This window comes from Zosterops lateralis (assembly GCF_965231275.1).
Source record: "Zosterops lateralis genome assembly, chromosome: 25".
NCBI lineage: Eukaryota > Metazoa > Chordata > Aves > Passeriformes > Zosteropidae > Zosterops > Zosterops lateralis.
In genome coordinates, this window is record NC_139785.1 from 3,760,504 (window position 1) to 3,781,442 (window position 20,939).

The window sequence follows — 20,939 nt, forward strand, 5'->3', positions numbered from 1 at the left end:
AATATACTGGTTCTGCCAGGGGTGCAAAATACTGAATTTACTAAACCCATGTGGGTCTATAAAACACTGAATATAATAAACACCCATGGGTCTACCAGGGGTGTAAAATACTGAATATACTAAGCCCCCGTGGGTCTGCTAGGGCTGGAAAATACTGAATATACTAAACACCCCTAGGTCTGCCACGGATGTCAAATATTGTATATATTAAACCCTTGTGGGTCTGCAAGGGATGTAAAATACTGAATATACTAAACCCATGTGGGTCTATAAAATACTGAATATACTAAACCCCTGTGGGTATGCAAGGGGTGGAAAATACTGAATATACTAAACCCTAGTCGGTCTGCAAGGGGTATAAAATACTGAATATACTAAACTCCAATGGATCTGCCAGGACTGGAAAATACTGAATATACTAAACCCTGTGGGTCTATAAAATACTGAATACACTAAACCCCCCTAGGTCTGCAAGGGATGTAAAATATTGAATATACTGGTTCTGCCAGGGGTGCAAAATACTGAATTTACTAAACCCTCGTGGGTCTGCAAGGGATGTAAAATATTGAATATACTAACCCCCCGTGGTTCTGCTCCCTGGGGGCAGTGTGTGCCCACCCCTGTGTTTTTGCAGCCTGGGCTGCCCTTTGGTGCTGTTCAGACCCTTCAGTGCATTCAAACCCTGCTGTAAATTGCTCTGCGGGTCTCTGCACCGCGCCTGAGCCACCTGGGGATGAATAAGCACTTTGAGGCGGTGATGCTCCTCACCCTCCGAGCATCTCCATCCTCCTGAGCTCCGCAGCGTTATCCCTGCCTCTCTCATAGCCAGGGCGCTTTGGGGAGCTCTGGGGTTGATTTTCCCGGAGCAAAGTAGGCCAGGGAGGATCTGGGGGGATGCTGATGATGCTGATGCTGAGTGTGAAGTCAGAGTGATGCGCCAATCCCGCAGCTACGGGTGCCTCTGCTGCCGGCCCCCAGCGCCTCTCCCTGCGGGGTTTGTGCCTCCAGCCCCAGCTGGGCGCGCAGGAAAGAGTGACAGCCTCAGGAAAGAGTGACAGCCTCAGTAAAGAGTTACTGCCTCAGTAAAGGGTTCCAGCCTCAGGCGCGGTGCTGTGTGAGCGTTCCGTGAGGTGAGTGCGCTCAGGGGATGCTGCGGCTGAGCCTGGCGGTGTCCGCCCCCCCAGAGCGGGGTCTGTGCGGCTGCTGTGCCCCATGGCTGCTTCACCCGCCCCGCCGCCCCTCCCGCACTGTTTTCTTTGCTCCGCCGGTGTCTGAGCGCTCCTCCTGTGCCTGTGCACTGCCCACAGCATCCTGCTTTGTTCCTTTCCTCCTCACTGCTCGAATGCCCGCTCGGGGTGGGTGGGTGGGTGGGATGTGTGGGGTGTGAGGCTCTCCCTTCCCGCAGAGTGACAGGGATGAGCAGCTGCCTGGGAGCTGGGATGTTCCCATACTGGGAGCTGGGATGTTCCCATACTGGGAGCTGGGATGTTCCCATGCTGGGAGCTGGGATGTTCCCATGCTGGGAGCTGGGATGTTCCCCTGATGGAAGTTGGGATGTTCCCCTGCTAGAAACTGGGGTGTTCCCATGCTGGGAGCTGGGGTGTTCCCATGCTGGAAACTGGGATGTTCCCCTGCGGGAAATTGGGATGTTCCCATGCTTGAAGAGTGGGATGTTCCCATGCTGGGAGCTGGGGTGTTCCCCCTCTGGAAACTGGGATGTTCCCCTGCTGGGAGCTGGGATGTTCCCTTGCTCTCCAGAAGTTGGGTTGTTCCCTGATTTTTGGAAGTTGGGTTCTGTCCCTGCCCTCTGGAAGTTGAGTAGTTCCCCTGCTGGAAGCTGGGTTGTTCCCTGCTCACTGGAAGTTGAGTTATTTCATTTCCCTGCTCCCTGCAGGAGCTCAGCCTGGAGAGGAAGCTGGGAGCAGCAGGAGGAGCAGGGTCCTCTCTGCCCCTCAGGGTCCTCTCTGCCCCTCAGGGTCCTCTCTGCCCCTCAGGGTCCTGCCCGACCCCTGGGAGGTGGCAGGGGAGGATCTGGAGCATGGCAGTGACTCAAGTCTTGGTGCCAGGCTCCAAACAAGTTCCTAACCTGGGCCCACCTGCTCGAGATGCTTTTCCTGCCCTTCTCAGGGTGGGGGCAGAATGTCAGGACAAACCCCTAAGCGACTCATTGTTCTCACCCTCCTGTCGAGTTGTTTGCCTGTTGTTCTTCACCCTCTTTTGACTGTCCCTTTCTCTCCCTTCCCTCCCTCCCTCCCTCCCCTGTCCCCCGGTGCTGTGTCCCCTGCTAGGCCAAGCAGAAAGCATGGAGACGTCTGATATGGCGACAGCAAAGGTAGGATGGAAATGCTGCCGGCCTCACTGTGCGTAAGTGGTTTCGCTTGGCACCTTCTTAACTCTGCCCCCAGACCTTTTCACTGCCCCCCCAGCCAGGGCTGGGCTCAGCATGGCTTTAAACCCCGGGAGGATGGCACAGTTCTGAGGTTGGAGGAATTGCTGGAGTGGTGGGGTTGGCAGGGAGGGAAATTTAGAGGGTTGTGGTCCCTCCAAGTGGTGTCTGAGGTGGGGACAGGGATGCTGGCAGGGTCTGCTTGGTGAGGGAGTGACACTAGATGGTGCTTTAGGGGCAGCTTTCCACTCCCAGGGATGGTTGTGTGAGGAGAAATAAATAATTCCTTCTGGCAGCCTCTTTTCTTTTTTTTTTTTTTTTTTTTTTGGAAAGGATGTCGGGGGAGTGCCAAGCGAGAAAGTAATTCGAGCTTATGGATGCATCCACCCTCTTTCTGTGAGGTTTCTCTGTTGCCTGTGCCTGCTTTCACCAGGCTGTGGGTTGTGCTTTCCTGTGGGCTGGGCAGCCTGGAAATCTGGGAGTGCAACTGGGTGGATCCAGTTGGGTTTGCCAGTGGGAATGGCTGGGAGGCCTGGGAAGCTCCACTGAGTGGCTCAACATCACTGCACGGTGCCTTTGGAGCCAAGGTTTGCTTTCCTGGCCACCAAAAGGACTCTCCTTGGGATCAGAGCAGGGTTGGAGTGTGTGGGATGTGTCTGTAAAATGTGTTGGAGGCTTTGTCTCACAAAGTGATGAAGTTCAGCGTGGCTGGAGGGAGCCAAGGCTTGCAAAGGGCATGAAGAGTTATAAATCCCAGCTTTGGAGGCTGCTGTGTACAGAAAGGGGGATAAAGTATTGGGATGATCTACCTGGGGAGTGGTGGAGTCACCATCCCTGGGTGTGTTTAAGGACAGACTGGATGTGCCAGGGTTTAGTTGAGGTGTCAGGGCTGGGTTGGACTCGATGATCCTGGAGGTCTCTCCCAACCTGGTGATTGTGATTGTGATTGTGATTGTGATTGTGATTGTGATTGTGATTCTGATTGTGATTCTGATTCTGATTCTCCTCTGGCTGGACCCTCAAGCACGTCCTGCTGTATTCCACGGAGAAACTCCTTCCTGGGCACAGAATTCCCTGGTTAAGCCCCTCCCTGTTCCCCATGGTCAAACCTTGGTGCTGCTCGCAGACTCAGGGCTCATGTCTCAGCTCGAGCCCAAGCTGGGTTTTCCCTGTCACGTTGATTCCAGCTGGAACCTTCTCAATTCCACTTCCCTGGGTGATGCTGGGGAAGGTTTTGCCCTGGGACTGGGCAGATCCTTGAATGCAGCTCTTGAGTTTTTGAAGTGTTTATCAATAAATTGTATGGTGCTTCTGGATAAATATGTTGCTTTATAGAGGTGAACTCATCCTCGCTATCACATTTGCTGAAGCCTCAGCCCTCTTCAAGCTGAAGGGCTTGAATAATAATAATAAAAAATCCCACTGAGGATGCTGGAGAGTCTGTGGCATTTCAGTTCTGTTTTGGTGGCGTTTTGAGGAACTCATTTTTTTCCTCTGGGTTAAAACCCAGACATTTTCCATGACAGAAACAACAGCATTACTGGAAAATTGTTTTTCTCTGTACCTGTTTTTGGTAGGTTTTGGTTTTCATTAAAAGGAAATGTGGCCTGTGGTGTTAAGGCAGCATCTGAGCATGAATGTACTGGAAATAAAAATCTAATTATCTTTTTTGAGAAATGGAAAACTGGGTTGAGTTTGAACCTTCTAAAAGAGATACAACTTGGGAATTAGATGTGTAGACATTCCTGGGGCATGCACAGGTTTATTTGGACTTAACCTTGGCGAGTGCCGATGTTTAGTGCCCAGTTCTTTATTTTAAACCCCAAAATTCTGTTTTGAGCCAGTTACCCTGGAAGGAGTTTGGAGCATTAAAGGGATGTTGTTAATTTGGATTAATTTCTGCTGGGGTCAGTCTGGAAGAATTTCTGAGGAGGTTGAAGAGATTTGTTTCCTCCTGCTGGAAGGCTCCAGGAGTGGTTGGGATGTCAGGATGTTCTGTCACAGTTTCTCTCCTTTGAGAAGACCAGAGAATGGTCCCTCCCCCCAAAAAATAAAATAAAATAAAAAAATTAATATTTAATTAATATTTTAGAAATCCTGGGGAAAAAATTTGCCTTTTTTTTCCCCCTGCAGCACCAAGCCCTAATTCTTTTGCCTCATTTGTGCAGATGTTCCTGCCCCATGCACAGCCCTGTTTTATCTGGACAGCCCCATCCAGTATTTCCTTCATCCAAGTAGGGGGCCAGGAAAAAACAAACAAACAAACAAATAAAACCCCTCTGGTTTTGTGTATTCCAGACCCAATTTTAAAATTCATGAGGCCTTGACAGTTTGTACTTGCAGGTCAACAAAACATCCGGTCTTCTTTTCCAACCGCTTTTTATTTTATTTATTTAAATTTTTTTTCTGCTGCTCCTGATCTCCCAAGTTTTTTTGGTTTTGTTTTTTTTTTTTTTTTCCAGTTTGAGAAAGTTCTGTTGGGTTTTGTTGCTGTTTTTAGTGTTTTTGTGCTGCTGCTGTTTGATTTCCTCCTCCTGGCTGGTGCTGGAAGCCACCAGGAGCCCCCAGGGAGGTTTTATTAATGGAATTCTTGATCTGGACCAGGAATACTCCAAATGTCACTGGCACGAGGCCAGGATCCAAATTATCCTCATTCTTTTTGAAGTTTATGAGAATTTATTTTATTTTTTTATCCTGGGAGAAAGGACAGGACAACACAACCATGTGAACTTGTTTTATTATTATTTATTGTTTGTGCTGAGCTGATGGTGCATCTAATTAAAAAAAAATAAAATATATTCCCTCCCCCAAACAATCTAAATGTCATTCCAATAAATTCATTGGATTTACAGCATTTATGGCTGTGTGGACCAAATGAACCTCTGGTCTAACATCCTGTATGAAGGATGAAAATGGTGAAAATACGAATTTATGGCTCTGTGAGGGCACCTGCACATCTTTCAGAGCCGCTGCTCAGCTCAGCTATTATGTTTATTTTCACAAAACATCAAAACAAACTCTAAGGAAACCCAGTGTTTACCCTTTTAATGCCTATTTTTAATTTTTCATATGGAAAAAGAATTTTTACCAAAATACCAAAGGCTTGGGAAAACTCTTTTGAACACAAAACATGATCAGGAAAGAGATTTGCCATTAAATTGACATTTATACAGATGAGGACAATATATCAATGATGCTTTTTAGTACCATTTTCTGAATTACCACCTGCAATTGCACAGAGCAGTGAGAAGCCAGGGATTTTTAGGGCTTCCCTTCCCAAAAAAAAAAAGAGTTTGGAGTTCTCCAGCCACATCCCTGGCTGTTTTTTTTTTTTTCCCATTTTCCCCTTTTAGTGGGATGGAGTAGGTAGATAATTAATCTGGAATTAATTTTGTGTGTGACTGACAGGTATTCTTAGCTGTGAGGAGGTGGCTGAGCACAGCCCATCCCTCCTGATCCCACAGCTGCTTTTGCCTTGCCTGATTTCCTTTTTAATAATTTTAAATTTATTTTTTTTCCCCACTGGAACAGTTAATGCAGAGGATGGGGGGGGGGAAAGTGAAGGGTGGAATCTGGGATTGGGAATATCTGAGTGGGGTGACCCACACTCCCCCCCCAAGGCTCCTGCTGGGGGGATTTTGGACATTCCAAACATTTAAACAAACACCTTTCCAGCCATTGATAACTTCCCCACCCCTCACATTATTTGAATTAAAAAAAAAAAAATCTAAAAAAAAATCTAAAAAAGAAAAAAAAGTGCACCACTGCTTATCTCTTAATACCTTTCTTGCCTGAGCTTTGATTTCCCACCATGCGGCTCTGCAGCACGAGTCTGTCCTAGATTTGCCAAGCCTGCAGGTTTCCTGACCCATTTTTTCCAGCATTTGTGATTTGCCTCCCTCCCTCCCTGGCACCCTGCGGGCCACAGCTGCAGAGCTGCTCCTGGAGAAAAGCCCAGCCCAAAGCCCGGCCCAGGCTGGTGGAGGTGGGACCTGAGGAGGGCTGAGTTTGGGATTACCTGGAGTGAGATTTGAAGGGTTTTTTTTCTCGTGGGGGAAAAGCCTGTGCAGTGATTTGTGGTTAAATCGGTGCTTTTTGTCTAGAAATGAATAAAAATGCCTTGTGGAGTTGTTGTTATTGCAGCCAATTCCCAAAGCAGGGATTTGGGATCTCCCCACCTGCCCTGGGGTGGGGAGATTCTCCTGGAATTCTCCTGCACAATTCCCCATTTCAGTGTTGCTGCCTCAATTTCTCAAACTTCAGCCCAAGGTGCTGTTTCATTTCAGCTGCCCTGAAACCATCCAAACCCTCCTAAAGTGACTTTCCTGCTGAATTCAGAACTGAAACTTTGCTGCTCTTCATCTCTTTAGGGCTTGGGACAATCAGAAAAAAAAAAAACAAACCAAAACCCACCCCCAAAAAAATCCCCAAAACAAACAGACAAACAAACCACAAAAAAACCCCACAAACAAACCCCCAAAACATCTTTTTTTGTTATTAGGCCCAGTAGGAAAGCAGAGAACCACATTTGTTACTTTCCCAAGGGGATGTGGGTGTCAGAATCCCAGAATTTCCTCGGATAGTTGTCACTGGAAGCTTTGCAGACCAAGACAGAGCTGTGGGACTGCCCCAAACACTCCCCTGTCCCCTGAGCAGAACAAAGGTGATGATTTTACAAATTAAAGTTTTTCTGTCAGTCCCACTCATCATTATCTGCAGCCACGGGGATGGGGGTGTGAGTGTCACAAAAAAATATTGGCAAAATATCATTTAAAGCCCTTCAGGAGAGTAGAATCTTTATTTACACCCAGCTCCCTGCTCTCTTTCCTCTGCCACCCCTAAAACTCATTAATTTCTGCAGGATTTATAACCCAGGCTGTTCCTATCCCAGGAGCAAACCCCGCCAGAACTCTCTGTGTGGAATAAGAGTGTGGATGTCCATCCCTGGACTCTGCCAGGCTTCACTTTTTGAAGCACTTTACGAAGAAATAATGAAATTATAAATAATTTGAAATCCATTGCCCCAATCCTTACCAACCTGTGTGCAGGATCAGCGGGCTGGGCTCGGATCCTGTGGGATGGACAGAAGAATTCCAGGGAAAAGCACCTTGGATTGCAGGAAATGAGGATGGGAATGAAAGAATTGGCACTTTTCCCTCCAGGCCAGGAGCTGTGGGGGGCTGCTGGGGGGGGCCAGAGCTCTGCTCCTGCCCTGATAAGAGATAAGAGATAAGAGATGGTGCAACAACGGCTCTGCTGCTCCCCCAGTGCCAGAGCTGCCAGATGAGATCCCCCTCCCTCAGCTCCAGGGCAGGCACTGGCCCCTGCCTCACTGAGGGTTTTGGTTTTCCATTAGGAAATTCGGTCTTCCATTAGGAAAATCAGTTTTCTATTAGGAAATTCGGTTTTCCATTAGGAAAATCAGTTTTCCATTAGGAAATTTGGTTTTCCATTAGGAAATTCTGTTCTTCCATTAGGAAATTCAGTTTTCCATTAGGAAATTCAGTTTTGTATTAGGAAATTCAGTTTTCCCTTAGGAAATTTGGTTTTCCATTAGGAAATTTGATTTTCCATCAGGAGCATCAGTTTTCCATAAGGAAATTCAGTTGGGTATTAGGAACATCAGTTTTCCATAAGGAAATTCAGTTTTGTATTAGGAAATTCATTTTTCCATTAGGAAATTTGGTTTTCCATTAAGAAATTTGGTTTTTCCATTAGAAAAATAAGTTTTCCATTAGGAAATTCAGTTTTTCCATTGGTTTTCACAGCCCTGAGGTGAGCCTGGCGGGGCTGAGTCTCTCCCCTTCAGGAAGCTGCAGAGGGGATCTTCCTCAGGAACTGGTGATAGGACAAGGAGAAATGGGTACAGACTGAAGGAGGGGAAATTCAGGTTACATGTCCCAGCTTCCTGAGCATCACCAGGGATGGAATTCTCTTTTTTGGCCTGGACAATCAGCTCATCCCTGCTCTGAGACAGTCAGGGTATTGGAGGGGTGGTTTGGCAAACCCCCCATGAGCATCAGCTACTGAATATTGCAGCCTTGGCAGAGGGAGGAGAGGACTGGGATTCACTCTTCCTCTTCCTCCAGCTCCATGGACAGGACCTTGAGCTGGGAGAGAAGAGCAGACAAACCTCTTGCTGCAGAAAAAAGTCCAAAGGAACACAACCCATGTGTGTGAGGGGCCTTCAAAACCCCCATGTGTCCTTGCTGGCCCCAGGAACTGATTGCACACGGGGGGGAGAATGAACAGGACTGGGGGGAGTCTGCAAGGGAGATGGAGAGGGGCTTTTATGGGGGCATGGAGTGACAGGGCAAGGGGGATTCACACTGACAGAGAGGAGGTTTAGAATAGATAATAGGAAATATTCTTTACTGTGAGTGGTATGGAGGGACAGGACAAGGGAGGATGGCTTCACACTGACAGAAAGTAGGGTTAGGATGGATAATAGGAAATATTCTTTACTGTGAGGGGCACAGAGTGACAGGGCAAGGGGGGATGGCACCACACTGACAGACAGTAGGGAGAGGTTTAGATTAGATAATAGGGAATATTCCTTACCTTGAGGGGCATGGAGTGATGGCAAGAGGGGATGGCTTCACACTGACAGAGAGTAGGGTTAGATTAAGAATAGGAAATATTCTTTACTGTGAGTGGGATGGAGTGACAGGGCAAGGGGCTGTGGCTCCACAGTGACAGAGAGCAGGGTCAGATTGGATAATGGGAAATGCTCTTTACTGTGAGGGGCATGGAGTGATGGCAAGGAAGGGATGGCACCAGAGAAGAGGTTTAGGTTAGATAATAGGGAATATTCCTTATCTTGAGGAGCATGGAATGATGGCAAGAGGGGATGACTTCACACTGACAGAAAGTAGGGTTAGATTAGGTAACAGGGAATATTCTTTACTGTGGGGGGCACAGAGTGACAGGGCAGGGGGGGATGGCTCCACAGTGACAGAGAGGAGATTTAGATTAGATTATAGGAAATATTCTTTACTGTGAGGGACGTGAGCCCCCGGACGAGAGAAGCTGCCGCCCCGTCCCTGGCCGTGTCCAGCTCTCCCAGAGCTCACTCTGACACTCTGCCAAGCCTCTCCCTCCCGTACGGCGGGGCCGGTCCGCGCCCCCCCTGCCCGTCCAGCCGCACATCCCGCTCTCCCGGGCGGCGCTGGGGGCCGGCCCATGGCACATTCCGCGCTCCCCGGGCTGCTGCACATGCTCAGCAGCGAGCGGGGCGGCTCAGCCCGAGCCCCGGCCCCATTCCCGTTCCCATCCCCATCCCCATCCCCCGGCGCTGCTGCGCGGAGCCGTGCGCGCCTCTCCGCGGCTCGGGGGGCGCGGGGGGCGGCCGTGGCCCGGCCCGGCGCATGGGGCTGCGCGCTCCCCGCGGGACGCTGGCCCGCCCGGCCCGCTCCAATATGTGCTGGCACCTCTGGAGCTCTCCCTGGGCAGACAAGGGCACGGGCAGCGCCTTGTCGTGGCTGTACTAATGAAAGGGTTCAAGCTCGCCTGGTAAGAGAGCGGGGAGGGATGGGGGAGAAAAGGGAGGGGAGGGGTGGGGGGGGGATGCTGCTGCCCCCTCCCCGAAATGGGATTAATAATAATAATAATAATAATAATAATAATAATAGGAGGATGCGCTCCGCCAAGTTGGCGGCGCGGGCGCTGCGGCACGGCCGGGGGGGATGGAGGGAGGGATGGATGGAGGGATGGATGGATGGATGGAGGGATGGATGGATGGACGGACGGATGGATGGAGGGATGGATGGATGGATGGATGGAGGGATGGATGGAGGGATGGATGGACGGACGGACGGACGGACGGAGGGATGGATGGAGGGATGGAGGGATGGATGGAGGGATGGATGGAGGGATGGACGGACGGAGGGATGGATGGATGGAGGGATGGACGGACGGATGTGGCTGCGGGATGCGGACAGGGAGGCACCGGGAGAGGCTCCGGCGGGGGATGCGGCGCTGGGCCGCCGCTGCCCGGGGAGCTCTGCATCCCTCCGTGCTACCCCGAGCCTCCCTGAGCTCTGAGCTCTGCCTGAGCCCCTTTAGCTCTGCTGAGCCCCCCCGAGCTCTCCCCGGCTCCGCCGCCGCCCTGGGCACGAACCGCATCGCCCGGGCTCGGGGGATGCTGAAATAACCACGAGCGGCTCTTGCCGAGGGATATAAAAGTGTTTTGGATGCTGCGTGTGTGGAATGGCTCCTGCCCGGCTCGTCCTTTAAATAGCGGCTTTTTGGGGATGCTCCTCATCAGTCCCAGGGAACACAGAGCTGCCTGCGAGGTACCCCAGTGCTGCTGAATTCTTTCATCATTTCATTATTTCTGGGTGTTTTGGGGGGGGAAACTCGCCAGGTTTGGCTAATTGGGCACTGAAAGAAAACATTGTGTGGGTGAAAGGCGATTGGCAAAGCTCTGTGTGTGTTTGTGTGTCTAAAACATTCACACATAGATATTTTGTTAGTCAAGTTTGTATTTTATTGTGTAGGTAAATACCTATATATGTGATAGAGGATATAATTATATATCTGTATATAAATATAATATCAACTTGGCCACCAAAGGCTTACGTAGGACCCCAAGTGTCTCAAAACTATTTTAAATTTCCAATATGTCAAAACCACTTAGCTGGGATAAATAGGCTTTGAATTATGATGATGAAATTGATTTAAGCAGAACTTTATCAGATGGGAACGGGTCCACAGCTAACAGTGGAATGTGACTTCGTAATTTGGGTTGACAAGAGCAAAGGGAAGGCCTGTTTCTTTTCCTTAATTCTTTTTTTTTATTATTATTCTGGGATGAAAAAGGAAGTAATCATAGAAATAACAGCCTCTCTGGTTTTGCATCACGATGAATGTGGTGCTTTGAGATCCTCGCCTGCAAAGTGTGAGAAAACAGCAAAGTTATTTTGCATTTGTTATTTTACTTATTGCTGCTATTTTAATTTTAATTTTTTTTTTCTGTGTAAAAAATAAAAGCACTACAGTATAGCATCTTGTACTGGGCCCCAGGGGACAGACGCGAGCCAGGGATGACTCAATAGGTCATCTCTTTTTCTAATTTCTCTAATTCTGTCTTTTATTTAATTACGCTGAGAGCCTTTGAATTTTCCCTGTGTTTTGTATTGCTCTGTCTCACACAGGCCATACAGATTTGAAAATATTACACGATTTTATTTATTTAATTTTTTTTTTTGGACTGAAAAGAAAAAAAATAAAGAAAAAAAAAGCTTTTCTCTTGCAGCAATTTGCTGCCTTCTGTGCTGTGCAGTTGGGCTGAGGAGTTGCATAATCTCTCCGTGTAGTACCAGGAGAGCAGAGCGTGTGCTGGAGATGCTGGAAATGCAGGAAAAGCTGGGATGGAGCAGATCTGCAGTGACACTGCATCCCCATCCCTGCCTCCCCTCAAGCCCAGCAGGGAGATTTTGGCGTTCCCGGTTTATTCCTGGCAGCTCCTGTTGGAGCATCCTGGGGATGGTGCAGGCCGGGGCTGAGCAGGGAGGTCTGGAGGGACATAAGCAGATTACAGGGCTGGAGGGAGAGCTGGCCCGGCTTCAGTAGGTGACGCTCTTCCCTCTCCCTTCCTCAGGCTCTGGGCAGGGCCCTGGGGGCTCCAGGCAGCCCTGGACCCCTTTATTCTGCTGGGATGCCATAAAACCCCCATCAGCTCCCCTGGAACAAGTGCCACCCCAGCCCTGCCTCTCCAGCATCCCCCTTCATCCCAACCCCAAAATCAAACATTCTGATTGCTCCCCTTATTTAATTACACAGCAGTCTGGAGCTCTGCAGCTGTCACTGTGTTCCCCCCAGGATATTTACAGGCAGTTTTGTTTATTTGGCTGTGCTGCAATGTGCAGGCACAGGAGGATGAGTTGGGGATGTTATTCCAGGTCCTGCTTTGCCCAAATCCCTTTGGCCCTGCTGGATTGGCTGGAGGAGCACAGATTTAAGGACAGGATGAAGGCAGGGTTCTCTGAACTTGCTCAGGGTATTTAATGTGGGCTGGACAGCCTTGATACCAAATGGGTTGATAGGGTTTGTATTTCTATAAAGAAAAACCATCCAGTGCATGGGATGCAAATAAATCCTCTGCTCCAGGCACTGCTGGGTTAACCCAGATTTCCTCAGGGAGCCGTGCTCAGAGAGAGATGTGATTTCTGTCTGTACCAGGGGGGGGACAGAAAGCTGTCAGCAGGAGTGATCCTTAGGGACAGGAAGGTTTTCCCACTTTTTTTCCTCCCCTTTTCCCACTTTCCAGGCCCCACATCCATCCCATGCTGTGTGACCACACCAGCTCCCACCCTGTGTGACATCAGGGAACCTCTGGGCCCGTCCTGGCCCTGCATTTCTTACATCACACCACCTCATCCTGCCCAAAATGATCTCATCCCTGTCTGGCTGCAGCTCCCGGGGCTCTGCAGCAGCAGGGGACAGGCAGAGGGGCTGGGTGACATCACAGGGTGACAGTGGCACCATGCAGGGAGCTGCTGTGGCGTCACACGGTGCTGGTGGCCCAGTGATGCTGCAGCCCCCCCAGGACTCTGTTAGGACAGATGACAACAGCGATTTGCCTCATTCAGAGCCTTGGTTTAATCAGTTATTTTGGTGTTTGAATGCTGTCTCCATCTTTATGTTGTGACCTGGTATTGTGAGAGAGAGCTTTTGCCTCCAGGCTGACATCACTGTTATCTCACAGCTCCTCGGGGACTGTAATCAGCCAGGCCTGGAGCTTTGAATCCCAGAAAGCCAAAATCCACAGCAGCCTTTCCCTCCCCTTCCATCTCAGGCCCTGCTGCTCGCCCTGCTCTTCCTTCTTAGGAGTTTTGGGGAGTTCATGATCCGGCAGAGATGGAAACTAATTTAGATCTTTGTTGAAAAATGAGAATCTAATGCCAGAAGAGCGTTGCAGGGACAAAAACAAGCTGGTTGGTGAAGTTGATGTCCCATAAATGGGATACTGAGTAAGACTCTGCTCGTCTGATTTTCCTTGTTTTTGTGGCTCCTTCTGCATTGCTTGTGCTGCTGTGTTGGTTGGGATAGTTCTGAGCTGCAGAACCTGTGATCTGGAACCTACAGAGAAAATAAGGGCCAAAGGCTCCACTAAAAATAAATCTGTAATTCATTTTTTTTCTGCTAGTGCCTGTGGGTGAGAAAAAAAGAAAAAAAAGAAAAAAAAAACAACAACCAACCTCTCAATGTTCCAACACCCTACTTATCTGAGGGAAGGATCTATTATGTAGTTGTGGGGGTGGGATGGGAACTAGGTAGGGTTACAGAACAGCAGAGCTAAAATTAGAAATTGTTTGATGTCAGGGAGCAGTGGAGATTGACTTGAGGCAGTTTCAGTTCTGCCTTCTGGAGGCTGCAGGGCCCTTGGTACCTCCACCAGCCCACCCCTGCCCTTCCCCTGGTCTGGAAATCCCACCCCTGCCCTTCCCCTGGGCAGGAAATCCCACCCCTGCCCTTCCCTGGCTCTGGAAATCCGTGTCCAGGGGGTGGGAGAGGGGAGGGAAAGGTTCCTGAGCTGTCACACTCATCCCACCCAGCTCTGCTCTTCCAGCCTCGCCGCTTCTTTGAGATGTAAAATTAGGGGTTGGTGAGACAGGGACAGGAGGGGTGGTGGCTCTGTCCTCGCTTCCAGGCACGGCTGTGACACACAGGGGTGACAAACGTGGGTGTTTGGGATTCGTGGCTCCTTGATTACCCAGGGAAATGATGAAGCTGCTTAAATCACTTCCAATTTCGTGTTGAAGCTGCAGAGCCTTGAAGATCTGCTGCGTGCAGCGACAATGAACTTCATCCTGTGGCACTGCAAATGATCCCAAATTTCCACATCAATTCTTCCCCAATTTTTCGGAGGAGCCTCGCAAAATAGTTCTATTAAAGTTACATAATTGTGCTGCTGTGCCCGTTGTGCTGTTCGACCTTCACGTTACAGGTTCAAATGTTGCATTTTCCGTCTTTCCTGCCTTCATTGATTCCTCTGCGCTTCTACATCTCCCTTTGTGCCTTTTATTCAGGGGGAAGAAATAGGTGCTGATAATCCTCGGCTAAAAAGCACCAGGGCTGACCCACATGCATATAAATATGGCTCTGGTGTTTGGGAAAGGAGAGGCCTCAGCTCTTTATGAATTCTGCAAATGGATCTGAGGAGTCAGAACGTTCCCGTTGGCTGGAAGGGCAAAACCTCATTAATGGGTCGCTCGTCTTTCCCTCTGCATCCAGAACATTCTGACCTGGCCACGCGTCCTGAACATCCTGGCTGTCCAAAAAATACAGGTTTTATCCTTTTACCAGCAAGGAGATGTGGTGCCAGGTGCCTGGAAGGGCAGCTTGGAGCAGCTTTGGCAGGTTTATTTCGTGGATGGTTCTGTGGCACGCAGTCACTAAGGGGTTATCAGCAGGTTTTGTGCTGATTTCTCTGGCCTTGGTGTTATTTTTCCCACAGTGGGAAGCCCTAGGAAGCAGTGAGGAGCCTAATCCCAGTGTCCTAAAGCCAAGGAAAAGCTTTGCACACAATTCCCTTGGGCAGGCTGTGCCCGTGGGCACCGAGAGAGGCAGAAATAGGAGCAGGATCAGCCCCAGCACCAATTCTTGTCCTGGGCTGCACAGTGCCACGCTGGATTGATACCTGCAGTGGCAACAGGCTGCGAAACACAACTTTTATTTTAGTAAAAGTATGGAACTACACTGGAAGGAGACCATTTGAAGTAAAACCAAGGCATTTTGAAGCCCTTGATCTGAGGCTGGGTTTGCTGTGTGATAACAGACTGGCAAAAGCATCCCTTTAATATTTTTCTTTCTTGTGTGGTTGGCTTTTGGCATCAAGTTTTGGTTTAAATTTGGACAAACATCTGTAATTTTGTTCTCTAATATATATGTACAGATTGAAACCTCTCCAAGGACAGCCAGACAGGGCAGATTTCTTGATTTAGGCCATGGAGAAGCTGCACTTTGCAGGGTTTGCTGCCACAATCTCTCCCCCAGATCTCTCCTTGGGCTGCAGATCATTTTGGCTAATTGAATCCCAACCGTTTGTTCTGCTGGGAAATTGCCTTCCCCTCCTGTCAGATGGCCAGATCACCTTGTCTCTGCCTCCAGCCCTTCAGCAGCCTCAGAAATGTCAAGTGAAGGGCAAACTCCTCGGAATGGCTCTGGAATTCTGCAGCCTTTGCTCACTTGGGGCCTGCAGTTGAGGCGGGTGAGGCAGCAGTGGGGCTGTTCCAGAGATCCTTTTCCTCACTAAAAACCCCTGAAATTCAGTCAAGAAGAGACGAAATGTGGAGCTGAGGCTGCTGTTTGACTGCTTGAAGGGAAGGAAGGTTGTGGAAGCACAAGGGGCCCTGATTGTGCCTGGATCTGTCATTGACCATTTTCATCCTGCTGTGGCCTCTGCCCCGCTTTCCCTGCCTGAAAAATGAGGCAAATCAGTCTCCTCTTCCTTCTCCCTGTGCCTGGGGCAGAGATTTTCATGGGACAAGTGCTGGAAGGAGGTGTTAGACAGGAGTAATTGTCCTCTTCCTTCTCTCTCTGCCTGGGGTAGAGATTTTCAAGGGACAAGTGGTGGAAGGAGGTGTTGGACAGAAATCAGTCTCCTTTTCCTTCTCCCTCTGCCTGCAGTAGAGATTTTCATGGGACAAGAGCTGGAAGGAGGTGCTGGACAGGAATCAGTCTCCTTTCCCTTCTCCCTCTGCCTGGAGTAGAGATTTTCATGAGACAAGTCCTGGAAGGAGGTGTTAGAGAGGGATCACTCGCCTTTTCCTTCTCCCTCTGCCTGGAGCAGAGATTTTCACGGGCCAAATGCTGGAAGGAGGTGTTGGACAGAAATCAGTCTCCTCTTCCTTCTCTCTGTGCCTGGGGCAAAGATTTTCATGGGACAAATGCTGGAAGGAGGTGCTGGACAGGAATAATTCTCTTTTTCCTTCTCCCTGTGCCTGGGGCAGAGATTTTCAAGGGACAAGTGGTGGAAGGAGGTGTTGGACAGAAATCAGTCTCCTTTTCCTTCTCCCTCTGCCTGGGGTGGAGATTTTCATGGGACAAGAGCTGGAAGGAGGTGCTGGACAGGAATCAGTCTCCTTTTCCTTCTCCCTGTGCTTGGGGCAGAGATTTTTGTGGGACAAGTCCTGGAAGGAGGTGTTAGAGAGAAATAATTCTCCTCTTCCTTCTCCCTGTACTTGGGGCAGAGATTTTCATGGGACAAGTGCTGGAAGGAGGTGCTGGGCAGGAATAATTCTCCTTTTCCTTCTCCCTGTGCTTGGGGCAGAGATTTTCGTGGGACAAGTGCTGGAAGGAGGTTTTGGACAGTGTCCCACGTTTTTAAGTGTCTGATTCACCCCGTGTGTGTTGATAGTTGTGTTGGGCTGAAGAGAAGCACTCACATAGTTGGAATTTCTGCCTCGGTTCTGCTCAGCAAGTGGGCAGGGCAAGGCCTGAAAGAGGCAGAAATTACCATCAAAACCCTTGTGGTGCTCCCTGACAGAATCACCCTGTCCTGGGCAAGGCTTCTTCTGCTTTTCCCAGCTGAAATTCCAGATTTCTCTCTGTTTTAACCAGTTCATGGATTCCTTTGGTTGATTGAGCAGCTGCTGTTTTTTGCTTGAACCTTCCCCTGAACACCTCTGAGTTCAGGCCTAGTTAAAAAGTGCATCTTAATGCCATTATTGTTTTAATTGATGCTTATTACGACTGGTAACTACTAAATTCAGGATTTGGAGCCTGTATAAAGTAAATGATATAAGTTGCAATATAGCAGCAATAATATATGCAAGGATGGAATATCCAGGCTCAGGAAATGGAGACACCAAACCCAAAATGCTGCACAGAATTAATTTTCCTTCTGGGTGCCCATACTGAATCCAAAATGCTGGAATGTTCTCTGAGCTTCTCCTTTCCTGAAGTTCTCCTTTTTGGCCAGATTTAGGCCTGTGCTGTTGATTATATTTTACATTTTCCAGTGGTTTATTCCCCCTGTAACCATTTTTTTCCAGCACAGAATGCTCTCTGTGGTCACAGCCAAGTGATCTGGGGGCAGATGCTCTGCTTTTTTTTTTTTTTCTTTTTTTCCAACTAAAAAAAGATGCAAAATGCTGCCACTCTCCTTTGCCAATGTCACAGTCACTCCATGCATGTGGCAGAGGAGCAGAGAAACAGGAATTTGTGGCTTTTTTTTTTTGGAGGTTCATATATTTGGGATATATATTTTGGATAATTTTCAAACCCCTCAGAATAGCAGGTTTGGTAGAGTGTGGTTTGGGCCACAGCTTAATTTCAGGCCTTGGAATTGAGAAAGGAGAAAAATGGAGGATAAAATGAGTGGAGTGAAAAAGACTTTAGGGGGGGGGAAAGGAGGAGCAGCAAGGATTTGGTAACAGAAGAAATGTCCAGATATGCACATAAAATTAGAACAAATTAGCTGGAGGGGGAACACACAACTTGTTTAGTTTGAGAACAGCTCCCTCTAATTAGAATCGTTCCCTTAATGAAATACTGAGCAAACCAGGCTGTGGTTAAAGGATTGCAGAGATCATTTGCCAGGTCTCAGCCCTGGTGCAGTGAGGACACACGAGGGGCTGGGAATGAAAAGGTTTGCACTGCAGACAGAGGGGTTTTAGAGAACTGCTGGAGAGGCAGAGCTGTAATTTGGGTGTATTTCTGACCCCGCAGGACCAGGAATAAAACAGCTCTGGAGATGTGGAAGAAGTGCCCTTTGCTGTGAGGAGATTGAGGGCTCTGTGCAGCCCTCAGAGCTGGAATTTGGCTTTTTTCAGAGCTGTCAGCTCTGAGAGAAATGTGATGCACAACCTGATGCACATTTTGGAAATGAGGTTTGGGAGGCAAGGCCAGCTCAGCTGCAGGCCATGAAAGAAGGATGTGTCTGGAGGCCAGGGCTGAACCTGAGTAATATCCACTGGCTGCTCCAGGGCACTAAAGCTGCATCATTGCCTCAAATACCTCCTGTATTATTTTTTTTCCAGCAGGAAGACTAAGTTCCCCGTGGATTCTTTTCTGTTTTAAAGGCAGTTGATAGCACAGCTGATCTGGGAAATGGAGCTGTTTCTGAAATGTTGTTGTTTTACAGCAAAAGAGGCTCTTGAAAACAGAGATTTGCTGTGCTGGGAGATTTTCATTGCCTCACCTCCAGTCTGGAGGAAGAGAATCCATCCTAAATAGTCAAGATGGACAAAGGGTAGAAGAAAGGAAGTGGAATTAGTCCTGGTTTGCAGATGAGGCACTTGGAGATTAAAGGTGTTTTTCCTTTTAATGCATTTATTAATAGCTGTGTATTAATTCCCTGCTGGAAGCTTGGCTTAGGAAAGCAAAAAAATTTTTAAGAGTTTAAACAACTCTCTAAAGAGAGCAGAATTTACTGAAGTAAGAGCCAGGATGAGAAATGCAAACTTCCATCCCTATCCCTGCACTTCTCACAGGGGACTTGCCCAAAGGCACAAACAGAATCTTTACGATTGTCCCAAAACAACCTGTGCCTTGCTCGTGTTTGGACATGCCAGAATTATCCCCAGGACATCTGTTCTTTCAAGGATCTCAGCCCAGATTAGGAACTCGGGATGATTTGGATGTCACTTTGCAACATTTCCCACGTGGAGCTCCAAACCACATGGATGTCACTGTGTGTGTGTCCTGGGAGTTTTGGGGACAAAAAAATGCAGCAAAGTCAAAACAATCCTTGAAATTGTAACACTCAGCCAGCCCTGACACCAAACATTGCAAACCTTCAGAGCCCTGCATTGCTGCAAACTGGGCTGCTGCCTCTTAAAAAAATTGGAAATATTGGAAAGCAGAACTAGAGACTGAAAAAAATGTGATTTTATTGAGGTGTTGATCCATGTTCCTGCCAATGGGGTGAACTGTGCAGGGCCAGGAGCTGGAATTTAATAATCCTTGTGGGTTCTTTCCAGCTCAGGATATTCTGTAGTTCTGTGATCCTGTTTTGTTAACAGTTACCTATTGCTGTTTATGGATATGAGTTTATTCCACTTCTCTCCTGCTCCTCTGCCTGTGAGGATTTGACTTTGGCCTTGTTCCTTTCCCACAATTTCATATAATCCCATTGCTCATTGTTCAAAAAAAAAAACCCAAAAACCCCAAACCTTTTAATGCAGCTTCTCTTTCTCTTCAATATTTACATTCCTCAAATATTTATTGACCACTCCAGCGTGTTTACCCTTGGAGTTTGTTTTCACAAACGAGCCTCATGAGTGCCGGGATGTTTTTGTTGCTTTCCTTTGAACTCGTTGCTCTGCAGGAAAAAATCTGTCTGGTTGTTTGCCACCTTTCTAAACATGTTCCTGCTCGGGGATTAACTGATCATACAGAGCAAATATTTCATCATCCCATGAGGGGAGATTGATCAGCTCCCAGTCACATCAGTCCTTCCTTCTCCTTTATCATGTTGCAGGAACATTTTTCATTTGCTTTTTGTCCATCTGTGCTGTTTTCTTGCTTTCTGAATTCTTTAAATTGCTGCTCGTGGTGTTGTTTCCTCTGTTGCACCTGCCTGGAGTAGGTACAAGCCCAAGGGCAGCAGCAGGGTTTTGTTCTTGCTTTTCCCCAGTGGGAATCAAGCACAGCCTCTGTTTATTTTTCCCCAGACAGGTTTTTTAAGTGTGTTTATACACACTTTCAAGATGAGTCACATTGTTACCTTCTGCATTGTAGAACCTCCGTGCAGAACGTGGCCTTTCCCAGAGCTTGAATTTGGAAATGCCCGAGTGTGGAAGGCAAATATTTTTATTTATTTTAAGTATTTCCTGCTGCTGCCTGCTGTTCTAGCAGGGAAATCGATGGTTTGCGTTGCTGATAAGGTTTAGGAGGGTGTGCAGCCCCTCAGGGTGAAAAGCCAGAGCTTTGTGGGAGCTGAGGAAGTGGAATTTGGAGGTAATTGGAGGGATGTTTGTGTCCACGCTGACTTCTCTGCTCCTTTGTCGTCACACAAGTGCTCCCTGGTGGTTTGCACGGCGGGGAGGACGGGGATGTTTAATAAATCCCTGCTCAGGATGGCAGGGCTGTGCAGCCACCCCGAATATTTAATAAACCCTTACTCAGGGTGCCGGGGCTGTGCAGAAACCCTGAATATTTAATAAATCCCTGCTCAGGATGGCAGGGCCGTGCAGAAACCCTGAATATTTAATAAATCCCTGTTCGGGATGCCAGGGCTGTGCATGAAACCCTGAATATTTAATAAATCCCTGTTCGGGATGCCAGGGCTGTGCAATAACCCCGAATATTTAATAAATCTCTGCTCAGGATGGCAGAGCTGTGTAGCAACCCTGAATATTTAATAAATCCCTGCTGGGGATGCCAGGGCCGTGCAGCCACCCCGAATATTTAATAAATTCCTGTTTGGGATAGCAGGGCTGTGCAGCAACCCCGAATATTTAACAAATCCCTGCTCAAGATGCCAGGACTGTGCAGAAACCCCGAATATTTAATAAATCCCTGCTCGGGATGCCAGGCAGAGAAGCTGCACCAGGGCAGGAGAAAAGATGGGTAAGAGGAGGAGAAGAACAGAAATCCTGGGATT

General features: G+C 48.4%; 1 protein-coding gene across 8 annotated transcripts in view; it reads left to right on the forward strand.

Moving 5' to 3' along the window:
* The window catches only part of GRAMD1B (GRAM domain containing 1B), a 106,688-nt gene that overhangs the window by 24,811 nt on the left and 60,938 nt on the right, over positions 1–20,939 (forward strand). For 3 of the 8 annotated variants that reach the window (XM_083877953.1, XM_083877952.1, XM_083877955.1), the window contains one exon: positions 2,289–2,332. The exons of 4 other annotated variants lie outside the window; for them this stretch is intronic. Coding sequence is in view for 1 of the 4 variants with exons in the window: in XM_083877950.1 (XP_083734076.1) it covers positions 9,876–9,898 (23 nt within the window). In the remaining 3 variants the exon portion in view is untranslated. Of the gene's footprint in view, positions 1–2,288; positions 2,333–9,803; positions 9,899–20,939 lie in introns of those variants that run through there. One more of the 8 variants, XM_083877950.1, reaches the window with a different exon arrangement.